Here is a 20,696-nt window from a genome sequence, read left to right as displayed (position 1 = left end):
ATAAACACATAGTTATAAAACAGTTAAAATATATCAATACAATTAAAAGATTAATGTATGTGTAAACTGGAAATTACAGCACGTGGATGAGGTAAGTTGTATATGTATAAAATCGAAGTATGTGTGTTGTTGAAGGCTTTCATGGCTGGAATCAGGGTTGTGAGTTTTCCAGGCTGTATGGCCATGTTCCAGAAGCATTATCTCCTGACATTTCGGAGAAAGAACAAGCGTTCTTTCTCCCACACTGGACCTTTCCACAGATATATAAACCTTCCTTGTTTAGTTTTTCCAATAGACCTCACAACCTCTGAGGACGGAACATGGCCATACAGCCCGGAAAGCTCCTAACAAGTATGTGTGTGCCTGCCTGTTTGTACCAGAAAGATACAAACAGACGACACGAAAAGAAATCACACTGGAACATCAGTCCAAACCCATCACACCGTTTAGGAGCCTTTGTGGTACACATAGACAAAGCAACCCACAGATATACATAAAGACGTTGACCTTTTATGTATATAGGCAGATAAATGCATTTAATACCAGAATGCAAAGTACAGTAGAGTCTCACTTATCCAACATAAACGGGCCGGCAGAACCTTGGATAAGCGAATATCTTGGATAATAAGGAGGGATTAAGGAGAAGCCTATTAAACATCAAATTAGGTTATGATTTTACAAATTAAGCACCAAAACATGTTAAACAACAAATTTGACAGAAAAAGTAGTTCAATATGCAGTAATGCTATCATGATATATTGAAAACATTGACTCCAAAAATGCCTTGGATAATCCAGAACCTTGGATAAGCGAGTCTTGCATAAGCGAGACTATACTGCCAACTAATTTTAAGTGCTCCTCCTTAACCTCTTTCCATCCCTGTCAACGTTTCCCAATATTTGCCCTTCCAGGATCTAAAAGACTTCAGCTCCCAGAAGGCCCAGACAGCCTTTCGAGCGCGCAGGAATGCTGGGAGTTGAAGTCCACGACCCCTGGAGGATGAACGGCATTACGTTTTGGACGCCCTGACCAATGAGTGGCGTCTCCTTGTGTTGTGGGGCGTGGCTACGGCTACACGCATAACGAATCACGGAAGGCCCCGCCTCTCGCGGGCTACACGCAAGGCCTGAGCGTAGAGCGCTTCCTCTGTAGAGTTCAGGCAGGAGCAATCCATTGCAGTTGTGTTGGCGGGATTTTTGAAACGGCGACGGTTCCGCCACAAGGAGGCTTCGCAATAACCGGGGGACAGGAATGGCTGCCGCCTCCGAAGGAGAAGAAGACGATGTGGGCGAAGGAGCCCTCAAGCTGCTCGGCGAGGAAGGCGAGAGTACGCCGGACCTGCTCACTCTATTTCGGTGAGTCTCCTGAGAGAGTGCCGCGCCAAACTAAAACCCCCAGCATTCCAAATCTCAGCCGTGGCAGTAGAAGAGGTGTCAAACCGCGCTAATTTCACAGTGCAGGCCTTGTCAAATTACAACTCCCAGCATCCCATGGCATTCAGGCGGGCCTGTTAAAAGTGGTGTCCAACTGTATTATATTGACTATTGATTTATTTATTACAAAGGCAACAATTCATTGCTGCATGTGTACATACATCAATGAATAACCAAAACATTAAAACCAACCATTCAGTAACATCTGGGGACTCAAACTGGGTAAAAACTAAAGAGCAAACAATTACAGTTTGCTGTGGCGCAGGCTGGTTAGCAGCCAGCTGCAACAAATTACTCTGACCAAGAGGTCATGAGTTCGAGGCCAGCCCATGCCTGCGTCTGTTTATGTCTCTGTTCTATGTTATGGCATTTAATGTTTGCCTTATATGTGTGCAATGTGATCCGCCCTGAGTCCCCTTCAGGGTGAGAACGGCGGAATATAAATACTGTAAATAAATAATACAGTTGGCCCTCTGTTTCCACAATTCGCCTTCCGTGGATTCAATGGCCCTTTGAAGGCAGCCATAATTAAGGCTGATATGGCCCTCGATGAAAATGGGTTTGACACTCCTGATTTAAAACCTATCAACTGGACAACCCAGGGGAACAACAACACATAAGCACCTAGGGAAGCAGACAGGAACAGTGGAAAACAGGAAGGAGGCAGATGCGGCTATATCCTAATTCTGTCTTGGGTGGTGGATTTTCTTCCAGGTAGGGGTACGAGAATGGGCGATATCGGGCAAAGTGTCTCAGGGGACAAAAGTTGAAACCACTTGCTATAACTAAAAATAATGTCATGAGCATGAAATATATTTTTATATGGTGGTCATCATGAGTTAAACCCTTGTGCTAGCTGAACTGATGACCTGAAGGTTGGCATTTTGAATCCGCAAGACAGAGTGAGCTCCCATCTGTCAACGCTAGCTTCCCATGCGGGGACATGAGAGAACCCTCCCAGCAGAATGGTAACACATCTGGCGTCCCCTGGGCAACGTCTCTGTAAACAACTGATTCTTTCACACCAGAAGAACTTGCAGTGTGTTCATTTCTGACACGATAAAAAATGGTGGTCATCAACATATACCAATCTGTGATGTTGTGGTTAGAGTATAGGATAAGATTTGGGAGTTAAACTAACACTTGCAATCACCACAGATAGTGGTTTGGGTGGTCCACTAGATTAGGGCTTCTTAAACATTTCCACTTTCCACCAAATAAATTTTTATGTGACCCTGGGTATATAGGTATAAACCAAACAATTACTGACATAAAATCACCATTTACAAGGCTTGCTAAACAAGCTGATACTCCTTTTAATGAAGTACAGCCGAAGCATCTTTTGCAGAGTCTACTGTGAACATTGCACAACAGATTCGTGTAAATGTCTAAAACAGCCGCTGGGTGACGTTCAGAAAACTGTTGCCAATTTTTTCAGGACCCAACATTGAGCAAAAGGTCATTTGGGGTCAGGATCCACAATTTAAGAAACAGTGGATTAGAACAATGGGAGACAAGGGTTTGAATCCATGCTTAGCCATGGAAACCCACTGGAAGTTACACTTTAAATAAAGTAGCATATACATAATAAACTCTTAAGGGAAGAATATGTATTTATTGTAAACTGCTTTGCAGTCCTATCTTCTATGCTCATTAATGACTCTGTTTTGTTTTAAATTGTAGCATAAAGGAACAAATAAGCCAACAGCTTATGGAATATAATACGACAGTTAATGCAGGTAAGTGAACATTTGACTACCCTTATAAAACGAAAGCAAATGTGCAAATTTCAACATTTCTCATGTAAAAAAAAAGTAAAAACTTCAAATAGATGAACTTATGTCCTATTAGTGTCCTTGTTCCATTAGTAAGACATCACACTGAAATCTTTTGACAAGTTTCAACTACCAACATGCAAACTGTGGAAATTGTGTTCTGTAATGCAAGAGCTTCTTTTCTGTATGGCAGGCATTTTTTTGGTATTGAGGATTTTTTCAGCCTTCTACACTTTGTGTAACTTCTGCTTCGCAGGTGAAGAAGGCATTCCAGATCAAGCTATAGATGAAAAGATAATGGAGAGGTATGTTTTTGAAACTTGATAAAATATGTAGGACTATTCCTCTGTATTTGTTTTCCTGTCCTTCTACAAAGGAGGTGAATTAATTGATCTTAGCGTTCTGTTATACAGTTAAGAGGTACTAGAATGTGTTGGTAGTTTGCTTGTTGCGTATGTTGGTAGTTTGCTTGTTGCGCGTGCAAATATCAAGCTGCATTCATTCTTTCTTTCTTTCAATCTACACATACTGAAAGTAGGGCCCCATTTAAACTGCCATATTATACAGATTGAAACTGCAATATATGGTCAGTGTCAACTCACATAATGCAGTTCAGTGCAGATATGCTGCATTATCTGAGTCTATACTGACCATATGTTATTTTAAAATGCATATGGCAATGTTGATCCAGCCTTAGTTGCACTTCTTTCCAAGCAACTGTCATATACAAATTTGTACTGCCTATCTTGTTCCATTTTTGCGGGGGGTTTTGGCAGATGTACATCTACATATTATTTTTTTAAAGTATGTCTTCAGAGTATATTTGAAAAATGAACATCTGCATAAATCCAATGCTGGTCCTACCAAACGTACATCTGTTGAGAGGTTTGGTACATATTAGCTACAGTTAACTTAGGGTTCATCTGTAAAATTAAAGTAGTTGGACAACACTTTAACTCCCATGGCTCAATGCTATGGAGTCATGTGGTTTGTATTTTATAAGCTCTTTAGCCTGCTCTGCCAAAAAGTTCTTCACCAAACTACAACTCCCTATGATTCCATAACATTGAACCATGGCAACTAAGTGGTGTCAAACTGCATTAATTCTACAGTGTAGATGCACCCAAAGTCCGTCAGAGTTCTATTGGTCTTTTCTATATAGGGCTGTCTTTTTAGGGCTACAAATGTTGCTTTTGTTGTACTTTTCTGGAAAGTAATGTTTTAAATTAATGCTGGTTTCGAGACAATTGTTAGCTTAAAAATGAAAGTATGTTTTTATCAACTTCCAATTTTTAGGCCATATTTTCTTTTAGTCTAGGTTCTGAACTGTTTTTCGTCCGATTTTGGGGTGTAAAATCTGCTAATGGTTAGGAACCCAAAAGACTGACAAAAAAAACCTTGTCTATCTCATTAATATGCCATCTCGTTCATTTTTTTTATTTTGTGTCAAAAGCATTGCTTAACAAATACATTTTAAAATGATGATGAAGAAAAAGGAAACCACAAGCAACTAAATAGTTTTAGACCAAAAGCGGGCAACAGCAACCGCATTGTCTGTAGCATTAAACAACAATTCCTCTGTACATGAGGCAGGACATTGTGGGCAATCATACATATGCAGAGTTGTTTGTTCTGCTCCACAGTCACACAAGGTGGAGGATTCCTCCAGATAGTGCCACCTTGCCAAGTTGTCTTTTGATCTGCCCACTCCGCTTCTGAGTCTGTTCAGGGACTTCCAAGTTGCCCATTCTTGGTTTGCCCCTGGAGGAGGACCTTCATGGGGGGCCATCCAGTTAGAATTGCCAGGTTTAGGTGCCCAGAGGGACACCCTTGCTGCTGCTGGAGGAACATCAAGAGGAGTGATGATTCTCATGAAGCCCTTCTTTGATTGTAGTCTGGTGGGAGCAGGCTGATTGTCATGCAGTGGATGGCTTTTACAATGTTCGACCTTATTTCTCTCACAGTTAGCAGCAACTTCTCGTCGCACGTCAGGAGGGGCAATGCCAGCTAACTTGTAGAGTTTATCAACAGGTGTAGGTTTAAGGCATCCTGTGATTATTCTGCATGTTTCGTTTAGTGCTATGTCCACCTGCTTCGCATGTGCAGACATGTGCCAGACAGGACAGGGAGGACATCTCGTTTATATAGCCTTGCGATCTTAAAAATTGTTTCATTTTTAAAATAAGTTTGGAATAATAAATTTGCCATTACTAGTACCAAATTATGTATTTTCACAGTGTGGCCTAAACTGCCTACATTACTGTTAGATAGAGTGGGCTGAAAAGAGGGAGTTGATATCTGTGTAGATGTGCGGGTATGAAAAAGAATGTAATTCTTCCATAGTAATTTGGGGGGGGGGGGGGGCACAAAATAACCAAAGCTAATTACCAAGGTGAGCAATGTGTTTTCTCTAGAAATTCACAACTTAAAGAAACGTATTTATGTTTTATAGAAATAAACTAAAAAGTTTTGTGGTTTGGTTTGATGTAACTGATTTCTTTCTATGTTGTCCTTAGTTCCATTGAAGTCTTGGAAAGAGAAATGGACGAGATGGAGATATCTTACCGAAACAAAACTTTAGCATTACAAAGGTAAAGAACGTCTGGTTTGCTTTCATATGCAAGACTGAACTGTCCTTAGAAGCCAAGATGACTACACTGAGGCTGTTATACTGTGGACATATCATCAGATGACATGATCCACTGGAAACAACCTTGAACCACAGGGAGAGGCGGTAATAAATTTGTTGTTGTTATTATTGTTGTTATTATTATTATTTGATACGCAAAAAGATTAGTACACAGCAAAAAAGATCACTATGCTGGCTGTTGTATTGGATCTCATGTTGGACACTTCCCAAGTGTCTAGGACTATGTGATGTATTGGCAAATAATGCATGCAGATACGATTAGGGTGGCTTTTTGCAGCTGACCAATGGTAATTTTGTCAGCACCGGTTGTTTTTAAGTGCTAGCCAAGGTCTTTAAGCACTGTTCCCAGTATGCCAATCACCAATGGAACCACCTTTATTGGCTTGTGCCAGAGTCTTTGCAGTTCGATCTTTAAATCCTCGTATCGTCAGCTTTTCCAGTTGCTTCTCATCAATCCTGTCGCCTGGAGTTGCAATATTGACGATCCGTACTTTGTTTTTTCCACAATCGTGAGGTCAGGAGTATTGTGCTCCAAAACTCTGTTGTTGTTGTTGTTATTTATTAAAGTGGAATGCAATAAGAGTATGTATACATTACAGATAGATTGGATCCATGAAGAAAGCCACCTGAACTTGTGAGACCTTCGCAAGTGCTCTCAATGACTAGAACATTTATTATTATTAATTTTTTACTAAGACAGATTATAACAAAACCTACATACACATGTACAAAGACAGAAAATAAAACATCAGTGACAACCAAATATTTAAAATACCTTTTCTAGAATAATACTACTACATCCTAAACATCAAAGAAACAATAACTGCAAATAATCTACGTTATCTAATCCAAGATAATGGGGACTATATAACGGTGGTTATATTCTCCCAATTTTCTGCACCCATTTAGTGAAAAAGAACCATTGGTTCACCCTTTCCTGACATAATAACACTTCTTGTCCAAAAAACCAGTGATGGAGGTTTGGCCCCATCTTTACTGGAGCAACACAATAAATGGGCCCCAGTTTTTCTTAAGGTTAGTTAAAGATTTCTCCTTAATCAACATAGTAAATTGTCCATTTCCTCAAGCCACTTATTTTCATTAGTCAATCATCTGGGGACAGAATAATTGAGTCTCCATCTTTGAGGTGTTATCATGAATATCAGTAACCTTTCACATTTTCTATCATATTGTTTGTCTAATATCCCAAACAGATAGAGTTCGGATTTCATTTCAAATTTGACTTTAACCATTTATTTTAGAATCGTATGTATTTGTGCCCCGTATTTGTGAGCCTTCTTACATGGCAGCCACAATTGGACTTTTGAAGGCCTTTCATTCATAGCAACAACAAATTCAACGTAAACACATGTACCCAGGGCAGTATTTTCAAAGTAGTATTTTCAAAAAGGAATATTGAGCCCAAATACATTGAAGCATAATATGTGACCTATGTGGAAGGGGAATTAGATTTTAGCCTAAAATACTACCACAAACCTGTAATGGTGTTCAGCTACTAGCTTATGATGAGTTGTGTATGTGTGTGAAATATGAATTGTTCGTACCCAGTTTTTATATAGTTCAGTTCTTTCCTGTCACTTTTCTTTGTTGTATAGGATCCAAGTAGCTGATGCCCTCAGAAACAAACTGATGGATGAGGATGAAGATTCTAAGTAAGGAGGTTTGAAACTCCAAAGCAAAGTGTTCTTTAAAAGTTATTTATATATAATTACCAAGAGATTTTGTTTACTTTGGAGTTTACAATTACCTATGTAATCAGAACGATACATGAACCAGACTGTTGAGAATCATTGGGCTGCTTTTTTTAGCCTTTGTAAGATTAGAAAATCAGAAATAATTGAAATGAAAGTCCTGAAAACAGAACTATGCCACATGCCCTAAACTTTTCCCCAGTACAACTTTAATGTGATATAGCAGAGTCTCCTTCTTGGGGGCGGGGGGTAAACAAAGGCTAGATGTCCATCTGTTGGGAGTACTTTGATTGTGTATTCCTGCATGGCAGAAGGGTTGAACTGAATGGCTCTTGGGGTTTCTTCCAACCATGGGATTTTATGATTTTCTACTGGAGCTCCTGCAGCACAGGCTAGAACTGTCTGCTGTCAGACATACTTAAGACAGACAGGGTGACTAGACAGAAAGAGGGTCAGATCCAGAATGGGGAAGAGGAGAAGCATATGCTAGGTCTAGATTGTACAATTTTCTGGAATCTGTTCACTTAATCAAAGGTGTCAAACTTGTGCCCCTCCAGATGTCTGGTTCTCCAACTCCCAAAACCCCTTCCCAGTTTGTCCAATGACCAGGAATTCTGGGAGCTGAAGTCCAAAACACCCGGAGAGCCACAAGTTTGATACCACTTACTTACAGCAACTAGATATGTTTGTTGAAATAAACTTGAAATTTCCTGTTTCAATCTGTTCCCAGACTCATGCTGTAATCCCATTGTGTAACTACAAATTCTCTTATGTTCTCAATAGGTTTATCCGGGATACTACAAAACACATCATTATGCTTAGCACGGCAATACTTCAATCAGAGCAGGTAAGTCTCATTTGTTTTAAAATGTTGCATTTTTAGAGGGATGGATATTTGAAACCAAAATTGGCTGTGATGCAGCTTTCAATTTTATAAAGCTAATATATACAACAAGTATATATTTCTATAAAATATCTTGATTTACTACTTGTTTATATAGCAATCGCGTGAACTGGAAGAAAAACTGAATGAGGTGAAGCGGAGCAGAATAGGTAAGTTCACATAGTGAAATTGTAGTTACATAGCGCTGTTATTTTCTGTACTTTTGATCATGGTAACATCCCAAGTGAACTACATCTTGAAAATGACTATGCTGAAAATACTGCTATGTTTGTATGTGCCATGACTGTCCCTCTGTTATTCAGCTGGACATCTGCTCATTTGGTTGGGCTTCCTCATCTCTCTATAGTGCCCTAAGTTATTCTGTTTTGTGTCTCGATCTTCCGAAGCAGATTTGTAGGGTGAGTGGGAAACCATAGAGGGTAATGAAAATTGTCCCCTCTGTTATGACATTTCCTGCATACTCAGGGGTGTGGAACAAATTTTAATAATGAACGTTTGGTTTTAAAAGCTGAAGCTATTGTTTGATTTATTAAATGGGTGTGCCAGTGTATCATGGCATGCTCCTGCAATACATTTTTAGGAATCATAGCATTTATAGTTATATATTTCTCTTCTTTTCTCTCCTCCCCCTCATTAAATAGCACTAAAACGAGCTGGAGAATGCAAATTGGCACAAATACGTGATATAAAGAGAAAAAGAAAGGCAGAATTGGAAAATATGAAAGTAGGTGAAATATTGGAGAAAGTTCATGGAGATTTACAAAAGAAAATTAAAATTACCACGATTGTTCAAAACGTCTTTCAGGTACGGTGAATTTAAGAAAGTAGATAAACCTATCACAGCAATCACGATGAGCTCTGAAGGAAAATTTGATACTGTATTGTTAAAAAGAATCTTGCTGGGCGGGGGGGGGGGGGGGAGGCTTGCATTTGATTGCTGTGTGATTTCATGTGATTTTCCTTGAGAGATAGAACTATTGTACTTGGAAATTCTTCATAAGCCGAAAATGTATTTATTTATTTATTTACAGCATTTTTGCCCCACCTTTCTCACTCAAGGGGACTCCAGGCGGCTTACAATAAATAGGCAAAAATTCAATGTCCAAAAACAGTACAGTAAAACAACAGTTCATATAAAAGCAAATAACATTACATTAATAAAAACACATTGTACAAAATTTTAAAACATATGAGTTAAAATCCAAAAGTATGAAATATATAACTTCAATATATCCAGTATAATTCCAATAGTGTCAGTCTTTACATTTGAATCACAATTAAGTTCCTTTTGTATTTTTGAAGCTGCAAAATGAGTTTTCCAGAAATATATTAGTGTTGCTATTACTGACAAATCCTATTTGGATAGCTGCACAGTATCACTATAAAAATATTATGGACTTTCTTTTCCTTACTTTGAGATTTCTGCTGGAATTTATGTTTATCTGTGTTAAAACAAAAACCTCACTGGTAGAGGTGGGCTTTCTTGACCCATTTTGAAAATTAATCACATATTTCATTTCAGAATATTATTTTTGCAAGTAAAGTGAATTGGGAAGAAGATTCAGATTTGAAAGCGATTGTTCTGCAACTTGAGAAAAATGTGGCTGCGATCTGAAGAAGCAGCACTACTTTATTGTATTTTCCGTTTTCTAGTCTAGAGGACAAGCAGCAGCTTCAAATAGTGTTTCTATAAATGGGGATTTCTGTTACAGTAGAACCTTTATAAAGATGCATGAAACTGATGTAGATATGGACCTGGAAAGGAATCTCCTGTAATAAAATATGTTGGGCAATTCAATATGTAATTCCTAATTTCCTGTAGGCTGGGAATAAAAAATATATACCATTTACTTGGGTTTTTTCTCATTTCCTATAGAAAATATAGCAATGAATACAAGGGGAAATTATCTCATCACATATATCTATATACATATATACATGCCTGTAGAAAGCATATTTGCTTAAATGCTTACTTATAGTTATTTGTGGCTAATTTCACTTTCTGTCTGAAGTTATCAGTTCACAGGTTGGATAAGCGAGTGTTGGATATGTGAGACTCTACTGTAATTACAACATAGCATTACTGCGCATGGAACTACTTTTTCTGTCAAATTTGTTGTATAATATGATGTTTTGGTGCTTAATTTGTATAACGATTACCTAATTTGATGTTTAATTGGCTTTTCCTGAATCCCTTCTTATTATCCAACATATTCACTTATCCTGCCGGCCTGTTTACGTTGGATAAGTGAGACTCTACTGTATATTGATAATCTTATATTATCTGCTCAGAACTGGATTATATGAGGCTCCTTCTTCACAGCTGTATAAAATGCACACTGAAGTGGATTATATGGCAGTGTGGAGTCAAGATAACCCAGTGCAAAGCAGATAATATAAGATTATAAATGGGTTATATAGCTGTGTGGAAGGGCCTTGAGTCTACACTGCCATATATAATCCAGTGCAAATTAGATAATCTGTGGAAGAAGCCTAAGTGAGGCCTAAGGCTGCCTGTCCCCTAACTGAAGCCTGGCTGTCCCTTGGTTGCTAGGCAACCAAGTGGGCAGAGATTAGCCCTCTAAACTGGCAGCAATTGGATAAAAAAAATTATTGCTCTCCCTCTAATTAGGACTTTATTTTTCTTTTCTTTTTGTTGTATCAACCTTGAGGCGTGGATGATGGGTTGTGTTGTCAAATTTTGAGGTTGGGGGGCCTGTACTTTTGTTGTTTTGTGAATTGCCGTGATGCCATCACTCTTTTATATATATAGATGTTTTCTTGGGGCTCCACGAGAAACTTTTGCTTCAAAAAGGGCTCCGGGACTGAAAAAAGTTTGAGAACCCCAGACATAAATAACACAGGTCAACATAGATTTTGTTGCCTCAGATCTTAACCCTGTTACTGGTTATATTTGACCTGCTGATTCAAAAAATGGCACCAGTTTTCCCCTGTCAGCTCTAGTTTTTGAGGTACAGAACACATTCTGTATACCAGTCTTCAGCTGCTCCCCCATAGAAAACTGCAATAACCATATCTACAAAACAAGAGCTGATGCAGTCTATCCAATGCAATGTTCTGAATCTGCCCAAATAACAGGCCTAAAAACCAATATAGCAAGATTTTTTCCCACACCATCTCTGCTAATTTATGAGCAACATAAAATTGATCTGTACATATTTAGCTAAAAGTAGGCCACAGGACAGAGCCACTAAGGCAGACATGGACAAACTTCGGCCTTCCAGGTGTTTTGGACTTCAACTCCTACAATTCCTAAAAGTGGGCTGTTAGGAATTATAGGAGTTGAAGTCCAAACATCTGGACTTTAAGCTCTTGTCTGCACTAGGGTAAATCGCATTGCTAGAATCATTTTCCTTGATCAAAAGCAAACCTCCCTACAAGGTGTTGTTAAACATTTATCTAAACTGAGAAAGACCACTTTTATAAATGACTTATTATGTGGCTTTCAACCTAACTTGCAGGATTGTTTGAAAAATCATTTTAGAAATTACATGCCTTAAAAAAAAACCAGTGCTTTCCTGAACTTTCATAATCTTGTGTTGTCGAAGGCTTTCATGGTTGGAATCACAGGGTAGTTGTGCATGTTCCAGGCTGTATGGCCATGTTCCAGAAGCATTCTCTCCTGATGTTTCACCCAAATCTATGGCAGGCATCCTCAGAAGTTGTGAGGTACATCAATCTATCTGGTACAGATGATGCTTTTCTTATATGGAATTCCTAAATACTCTAAAATCTGGAATTGATGGTTGAAAGAGTGACACTTTTGCTTGCTGGTGGTTTACTGTACACAAACTTTGTGTTATGTACAAAACATTTACAAATGTATAAAATCACCTTCAGGGTATGGATATAAGAAGTACAGTGGGTCCTTGGTATCCACTGAGATTTGATTCCAGGACTCCCAAGAATACTAAAATGTGTCAAGTCCCATTACATACAATGGTGTAGAAAAATGATGTCCTTTATATAAACTGACAAACTCAAACTTTGTTTTTTGGAATTTTTAAAATATATTTTAAAGCCAAGGAATGTTGAATCCATGGATGCAGAATTAGTGAATACAGAGACCTGACTATCTGAAACATACATTAATTAGGCCCACCTTCAAGATTATGTACATGCATGCAAATATAGCCATTAAGACTGATATAAATAAGTGCATATTATATGAAATGGAAAAAAAATCAAGGTTTGCTTTTTGGAATTTTTAAAAAATGTTTTCAAACTCTGTATGGTTGAATCAGTGGATACTGTGGGCCAAATGAAACGTGAATGAATGAATGCTGACTTGGTCTCACTTTTATGCAAATACAGTTATTCCAAAACCCCAAACATTTCTGGTCCCAAGCATTTCAGATATGGGACACTCAACCTGTAATATATCACCTTCCAGGGTGCACTGACACTGTACAATTAATGCAGTTTTACACTACTGGAATTGCCATGGCCCAATACTAAGGAATCATGGGAATTGTAGTCTGGCAAAGCACCAGCACTCTCCACATAGATGGCTAAAGGTGTTGTGAAGCTATAATTCTCACGATTACCGTAGATAGCACTGAGCCACGGCTGTGAAAGTGGTGTCAAACTGCATTCATTCGGTTGTCAAAAACCTTCATGGCCGGAATCCCTGGGTTGCTGTGAGTTTTCCGGGCTTTATGGCCATGTTCCAGAAGCATTCTCTTCTGACATTTCACCCACATATATGGCAAGCATCCTCAGAGGCTGTGAGGGGAATTCCAGACAAGAAACAATCAGGGCCAGCTAATCACTTCCCAACAAAGGATCCTCCAGGCAAGAAGCAGCCAATATTTGAAGCTGCAAGGTTGCTCAATGCTAATCAAGGTGATCAATTGAAACATTCACACTTGCCTCCAACAGACAAGAGATATTTCTTCCACCCTGGACATTACACAATTATATAAACCCCACTTGACTAGTTTCCAACGAACCTCACAACCTCAGGATACATGCCATAGATGTGGACGAAACCTCAGGAGAGAATGCTTCTGGAACATGGCTATAGAGCCTTGAAAACTCACAGCAACCCTGAATTCATTTCAATGCACCCGAAACTATCTCCTCTTCTCTACCTGCTGAGCCAATGGGAGCAACTCACCATCCCCTGTCCCCGCCCCCTCTAGAGCAGAGCACAAAGCTCCGCCCTTTATGGGGCGGTGCTTCCTGTGGCCCCGCCCCTCTGTCGTTGCGAGGACACGCCTCCTTGCCTGCCCTGCCTGGGCGGGGGTGTCACCATGGGCAGCAAGATGGCGGCTGCCAGTAGGGTCGTTCAGGTAAGACCTTCAGCCGGGGTTTCCTCAGCGGGGAGCGCGGTGTGGCTTTAGGATGGGCCGAGAGCGGCGGGTATAGGCCCAGCTTGGGGTTTGGAACCTGAAAAGTGAACAGGCCCCTACATGGGGCTCGCGGAGGGCCAGTGCCCTTGGTGGGAAAGGGAAAAGAGCGGCATTCCTGGGGGACGAGGCCTTCTGGGGGGCGTCTCGGCCAAAAGGCGTCCTGGGCCTGTTTTTGCCTCTTTTGAGGTCTTATATTAAGAGTGATCAAAACTTCCGCAGTTGTCTTCCGGTCGTTTTAGTCCTTTACTTCAAAGTGTTGGATCTCAGTCACTTTTGGTGCATCTATATCAGGTATGGGCAAACTGTTAGGAATTGTAGACTGCTTCTCAGCTATTGTGGTATATTATATTTCATCAGGGAATATAACTAGTGACACAATAGGTACCTGGCAGCAGCTAACCAGTGGTTCTCAACCTGTAGGTGCCCAAATGTTTTAGCCTTCATCTCCCAGAAATCCTAAGAGCTGGCAAACCGGCTGGAATTTCTGGGAGTTGTAGGCCAAAACACCTGGGGACCCACAGGATGAGAGCCACTGAGCTAATCCATTAGGCCTTACTATTGAGAAAGTACGAGGATTTTGGAGGAATGGATTTTAATCATGTTTTATATCTTTATATTGTTTTAATTGTTTTATTGGATTTTCATTGCTGTTTTAATTATGTGTAGGCATCGAATTGTTCCCAATTTTGTACGCCACCCTGAGTCCCTTCGGGTGAGAAGGGCGGGATATAAATGTTGGAAATAAAATAAATAAATAAATGCAGCCACTCTGTCCTCTTAATTGGAGAGGAATTTCACCCGACTGCTCTGCTTACTGAACTGTTTCGGTTCATGCTGGTGCTTCTAACCACTTCATCAATTTAAGAAATCGCTGTTTTTCTTATCATTACTCATAGGCGCCGTGGTGGCACAATGGGTTAAACCCTTGTGCCGACTGAACTGCTGACCTGAAGGTTGGCGGCTCGAATCCACGATATGGGGTGCACTCCTGCCTGTCAGCTCTAGCTTCTCCCAGATAACACATCCTGCCGTCCCCTGGGCAACGTCTCTGTAGACAGCCAATTCTCTCACACCTGAAGCGACTTGCAATATGTTCTCAAATCGCTTCTGACACAATAATTTATCCTTACTCATCCCTTCTGTGTTACGACTTTTAAATTATCAAAGACCTGGACCTTTAGAAAAATATTTTATAAGAAAATCTGGGTAACGCTTTGGCAGAAGATCAGATTAAAAACACACATACAGCAGCTAAGGACTGTCACTTCTTAGACCAAGTAGTCAAACCTGCAGCACTTCTTAAGGAAAAGGCTAATTTCTGATTACACTATGTAACACAATTTTTCTTCCAGGGTTATAAACATCACTTCCTAATTGGTTCCATCATATAAACATGGAACAGTTAATTAAACTGCAAAAACTTTGTTTTTGCGGGACATCCTGCAGCACATTTTGCAATAGTTTTTCAATGAATATCTCATTGAATCTCAACCAATTCAATTTAGTTTGCGGCAGCCACAAAAAATAAATTTCTGGAGTATAACAACTACTTTAAAAATCAGTATTGTACTTGATAATTAAATAGGAAATAACACTTTCAAATCAGGTATAGATTTTTTTTTCAAGTTTTGCTACATAGTATTACTAGCAAAAAAAAATCCCCCTCAAACTTTTAAAACTATTTTAATTCATTCAGTATGAACATTGGACTTTGTACTAAGTATTTGTTAATAATTCACTCAGATAAATCTGCTTCATTTGGTAGTATAGGAGTTAACCTAGCAACTGTGGATGAGTTTGTGTTTGAATATTGCTAGTATGTGAATTAATAAATCATTAATACGCCTGGAGTTAGCATCTTTTTAGCAGTGGACCTCTTTCAAAACATGAGATTTAAGTCTTCAAATGTCTTTCCATTCTGTTTTCAAGACATTTTTAGAAATTCAGGTATATAGATGTATAGTATATAGATTTATGCTCCTAGAATCTCTTCTTTTTCTCTTCACTTGCCTGTTTTTCTTTAGGTTGTCAAACCACATGCACCATTAATTAAGTTTCCAGACAGAAAAAGTACTCCCAAACCTAAAAGTAAGTATCTCTTTCATAAACATTTATTTTAGACAGTTTTTTAAATAAAGTTTATAAAAGGTTATTTACAATCCAATCATAGATATGTATATTCAGAAATCAGTCATTGAATTCAATAGGATATACTGCTAGGAAAGTGTGAGTAGGATTTCAACCTTAGACTGTTTTACTGGAGGGATGCTTAGAACAGAAACATTTGTATTGCTTTACACAAGTGTTTCCAAAATTTACTGGACTGCCAGAATCTGTTATCTTTCTCCATGCTGTCAAGTACTGTTAATAATCCTCAACCTCTGGAAGCCCAAGTATGGGAGCCACTGCTTTAGAAAGAAGTCTAAAATTCCTCTTTTCTTCAAAAATAAGTGAATAAATACTTGGATAGCAAATCAGTGCAGCTCTTAGCACGTGGAATGAAAATGGAATGTATACTATTCTGTGACAAGTCACTCTGGATGTCAGAATAACAGTTCAGGTGTTTCATTTATGGAGAATTAGCTATTAGTCTTCCGTCAGTTGAAAGAAGCTGCTCTGGCAATCTTCTCAAGACAATCTGAGCCAGAGATTGTGCATAAGCTATGATTAATGCACTTTCATGGCCATGATATGTAGCATGAAAATCTCAAACGTCTTCCTGTATCTCTGCCACACTTCACTGCATGAATGTGTGTGCCTGTATAGACAGTTCACCTATCTTCGCAATCACATCTCCCCCTATGCCCCAGTGCTGACCCTTAGATCCTCCGGTGAGGAACTCCTCTCGAGAGGGCCTTTTTGGTAGTGCCCCCCCCCCCGGCCTTTGGAATACCCTACCCAAAGAGATAAGATTAGCTCCATCAATAACATCTTTTCGTAGATGGTGGTTTCAACAGGTTTTTGTAAATGACTAATCTGAAGCCCTAGACACCACTTTAGCCATTAAATGGAAACTTGGGGTCTAAATTGGCTTTTGGAAGCGATTATTCTGTAATCCCTAGATGCCACCCTGGCCACTACATGACTCCTGTCCTACACTTTCTCCTTTGATTTTGTTATGGTGTTTACTTTTATTAGTTCTACTTGATAGCTATACAGGAGGTTGAAGTGGTGTAATCCTGGCCTTGGTTCCTTGCTATTAGTCACACTTCACCTCTGGCTTATGCCTATTTTTACCACGTGAGTCCTACCCTGGCCCATATTGCCATCTTGTTCGATGTATATTTTATACCCATTGGCTGTAGAACCCAAGGGAGCGATTGCATTTGCTTTTATTAAGGTATTATATTGTTTTAAAATGTTGGAATTTTAAATATGTTTTGTTAATTGCTGTTATATTGGTTTCTTGTATTTTGTATTATGTATATGCATTGAATGTTTGTATTATGTGTAAACTGCTCTGACTCCCCATGGGAGATAGAGCGGTATATAAATAAAGTGTGTTGTTGTATATAGCCCCCATCCTACCACTATTGCTTGGGATTCTAGAGGAAAAATGTTTCTCAGGCTGATGTAGCATGTCCACAATATTTTGTCTAATTTCAATGGTTTTGAATTTTCCCTTCTTGCTGATGCAGTGCAAGATCCTCTGCAATCAAGAGTGCCACCACTTCATGCGTCATCCGCACAAATCTCTGCAGGAGGTGGACCGCCTTCCCATCAACATATTTCATTTAGTGGCAGAACACAAGGCACACCTGACACAGTAGAATTAGTAAGAACGTTGCCTCAAAAATACCGACGGAAACCATTGTCATCTGAAGAGATGGAATATATTCAAGTAAGTTCCATAATGTTTTCTACTTGTTTCTTGTATTTATTTTATTAAAATGTTTCTATGTTATATTTTACTGATAAATAGCACTGAGACTGGTCATTAAATGAAATGAAAGTATAAGCTATCATAAATTTAAAACCTTAGAATTAGATGAGAAAATAGCATTCAAACAGTTCCAGTAACCTATTAGCCAGAAAAAAATTGGGGAGCAGGATCTGAATTATGCATTTGCTAATGGTACTTGGCTTGTTTAAAAAATGAGGAATCAGACAATGGTAGACTTTTTAAGAGAAGGAATTATTCTTTATCTAAGGCTAACGGTTACCAGTGGAAGCACCAAGATAAAGACCACTTACAGTTTTGATTATCAGACAAATTCGTATGGCAACAGTTTAAATAGCCGGTAAGCAACAGCTGGTTATCAGGTTCTCCCTTGCCAAAAGAAAGGCAGGATATTAAAGAAAGAAACCTGACTTGAAATTCCTGAACAAGGATTCTAAATTTAATCTATACTGTAGCAGCAGCAAAGTGCCCCTCTATCATAATTGCACTGTTGAGAAAAATAAATGAATTGTTCCATTCTGTTACCAGAACAGATTTCTGTGTTCAGAACCTTCCAGAGTTGGATTCAGATCTTAATTCTAAGAGATGTGTGTTTTTTTCACCTAATCCCAGTTAACAGATTTCACAGATGAAGTAGAGCTCAAGTTATGCAAGCATGGGTGCAATGAGAGTTTGTATTGACTGTGGTTTCTTGTTTTGTCTCAATGAGACCATGGTCTAATAAAAATGAGAGCAAAAGCTTCAGAAGTCTTCCCTCAATACAGCACATGAACTAATATCAAACTTATTTTGTCTTGCAGAGGGGAGGTCCAGAATAACATAGAAGAATATGCATTTAGTTACTGCTGAACAACAAACTTGCTGTAAAGGCGTTCCTTACTATCTGAGTATTGTAAACTCATTATTAAAGGCCTTTTATGAGACACTTCGGAAAGTGGCTGTGTCCTGAATCAGAAGACAATTCTGATTCAAGTAACAATCTGACTCCACTTTATATAACACCACCATTAAAATATTTTTTTTTCATTATACTCCATCTTGATGTTTGTGTAATTTTTATTTGGCAGTAAGTAAGGCACAATTTGTTTCTTCTTTCTCGCATCATATTAAGAGTGTGAAAGTGTGAACTATATTAAATAGGTTTTCACCTACATCTAAATGTATAGGCTGAAAGTAGAGTATATTATGGATAGAAGTGTATCATAAAATGTACCGTATTTCTCAATAGCATTACTTTTAATTGTGATAGAAAGCATTTAATGGTGCAGTATGAATTTTACCATTCTAAACCAGGCATTAACATTTTATGTCCCCCAGTCCCTCCCATCCTTGTGAGGGACCTTTGTGAATGTCTTCTGGGCTTGACGTGAAGACAGAAATATTCTGACTTAAGGTTGTCAGAAGCAGTAAAATATTTTGCATAAAACTATCACTGTAAAAGGCTTCAAACTTATACTCGATTGTGCCCCCCTCTACACTGCCATATAAAATCCAGATTAACTGCTTTGAACTGGATTATATGGCAATGAAGACTCATATAATACAGTTGAAACCAGATAATGTGGATTATCTGATTTGATAATCTGGATTATATGGCAATGTAGAAGGGGCCTGTATGGCACAGCTACATGCAATCTCTCATTGGGCTCTACAGGCCAATGGATACTCCACCACAGACATCAGAAGAGCTGCAAGGCCAAGAACAAGCCATGAGAGTCAAGACAAAGATCCACCCAGAAGAAAGGTGTTCTTACCAGACATTAAGGGAACCACTGACCGCATAGGCAAACTGATGAAGAAGCACAACCTACAAACTATCTACAGACCCACAAAGAAAATCCAACAAATGCTACGGTTAGCGAAAGACAAGAGGGATCCTCTCTCCTCTGCAGGAGTCTACCGGATACCATGCAGCTGTGGACAAGTCTACATAGGGACCACCAAACGCAGCACCCAAACACGAGTCAAAGAACATGAAAGGCACTGCAGACTCACTCAACCAGAGAAATCAGCCATAGCAGAGCACTTGATGAACCAACCTGGACACAGTATATTATTTGAGAACACAGAAATGCTGGACCACTCCAACAACTATCATGTCAGACTACACAGAGAAGCCATTGAAATCCACAAGCATGTGGACAACTTCAACAGAAAGGAGGAAACCATAAAAATGAACAAAATCTGGCTACCAGTATTAAAAAAAACTCAAAAATCAGAACAGTAGATGAGAAGCAACACTCTGAGGGCAGAGGAGCCCCAAGGACGGCTAATGACTCTGAACAAAGGATGCCCCCCAGGCAAGAGACAAACCTTTCCAATGCTAATTAGGGTGATTAACGGAAACATTAATGCTGGCTTCCAACTGACAAAGGACTCTTCTCACACCCTGGACTCTCCACAGATATATATATTTTACCTTTCTTGCCTAGTTTATCCATGCCTCACAACCTCTGAGGATGCCTGCCATAGATGTGGGCGAAACGTCAGGAGAGAATACTTCTGGAACATGGCTACACAGCCCGAAAGACATACAACAACCCCGTGATCCTGGTCATGAAAGCCTTCGACAACACAATCTCTCAAGTCTTTTTTTCCAGCTGTGACTATTTCATACACCTATAACTGCCCTTTTTATGGGGGGAAAGGAGGCAATTCCCTCTCCTGGAAGTGGCAAGGAGTGGCCATCACCTTTTAGTGCTGCCTCCCACTTAGTGACCTTCTACATAGCCCTATATCCCAGAACATAAAGACAGAAAATCCAAAAATATCTGCTTTGAACTGGGTTATCAGAGTCCACACTCAGATAATGTGGGATTTTCTACATCGATATTTTGAGATATAGGGCTGTATGGAAAGGCCCTAAATCTCTTGTAAACTGTTGTTCTCTTAACTCTGAGCTCTTCCAGACAGGCCCTATATCTCAGGATCTGATCCCAGGTTTTC

The 20,696-nt window shown here is 39.3% G+C and overlaps 1 protein-coding gene across 3 annotated transcripts; it reads left to right on the top strand.

Annotated features, from left to right (window-relative positions):
• The first annotated feature begins 1,110 nt into the window (after positions 1 to 1,110).
• Positions 1,111 to 18,786, top strand: LOC100557476 (centromere protein H). 3 transcript variants are annotated; one of them, XM_062972359.1, is made up of 11 exons: positions 1,121 to 1,355; positions 3,117 to 3,172; positions 3,465 to 3,513; positions 5,725 to 5,799; positions 7,475 to 7,531; positions 8,354 to 8,417; positions 8,572 to 8,623; positions 9,116 to 9,279; positions 15,874 to 15,937; positions 17,488 to 17,690; positions 18,551 to 18,786. In XM_062972359.1, the coding sequence occupies exons 1-11, from the start codon at positions 1,252 to 1,254 to the stop codon at positions 18,566 to 18,568; spliced, it is 906 nt and encodes a 301-aa protein (XP_062828429.1). In that variant the 5' UTR covers positions 1,121 to 1,251; the 3' UTR covers positions 18,569 to 18,786. The 3 variants fall into 3 exon arrangements, with proteins under 3 accessions (XP_003216394.1, XP_062828429.1, XP_062828430.1); XM_062972360.1 differs by having other exon boundaries at positions 1,127 to 1,321; XM_003216346.4 differs by lacking the exons at positions 15,874 to 15,937; positions 17,488 to 17,690; positions 18,551 to 18,786 and adding an exon at positions 9,997 to 10,324 and having other exon boundaries at positions 1,111 to 1,355.
• The last annotated feature ends 1,910 nt before the right edge of the window (positions 18,787 to 20,696 follow it).

The sequence above is a fragment of the Anolis carolinensis genome, chromosome 2, assembly GCF_035594765.1.
Source record: "Anolis carolinensis isolate JA03-04 chromosome 2, rAnoCar3.1.pri, whole genome shotgun sequence".
Taxonomy (NCBI): domain Eukaryota; kingdom Metazoa; phylum Chordata; class Lepidosauria; order Squamata; family Dactyloidae; genus Anolis; species Anolis carolinensis.
This window is presented reverse-complemented; position numbering and strand designations above follow the sequence as displayed.

What these genes read in the sequence shown, in the direction of transcription:
- LOC100557476 (XM_062972359.1), top strand. Translation starts at nt 1,252, where the DNA reads ATGGCTGCCGCCTCCGAAGGAGAAGAAGACGATGTGGGCGAAGGAGCC. An exon ending in GACCTGCTCACTCTATTTCG is followed by an intron (nt 1,356 to 3,116) that starts GTGAGTCTCCTG and finishes TTTAAATTGTAG; the next exon opens with CATAAAGGAACAAATAAGCC. An exon ending in GGTGAAGCGGAGCAGAATAG is followed by an intron (nt 8,624 to 9,115) that starts GTAAGTTCACAT and finishes CTCATTAAATAG; the next exon opens with CACTAAAACGAGCTGGAGAA.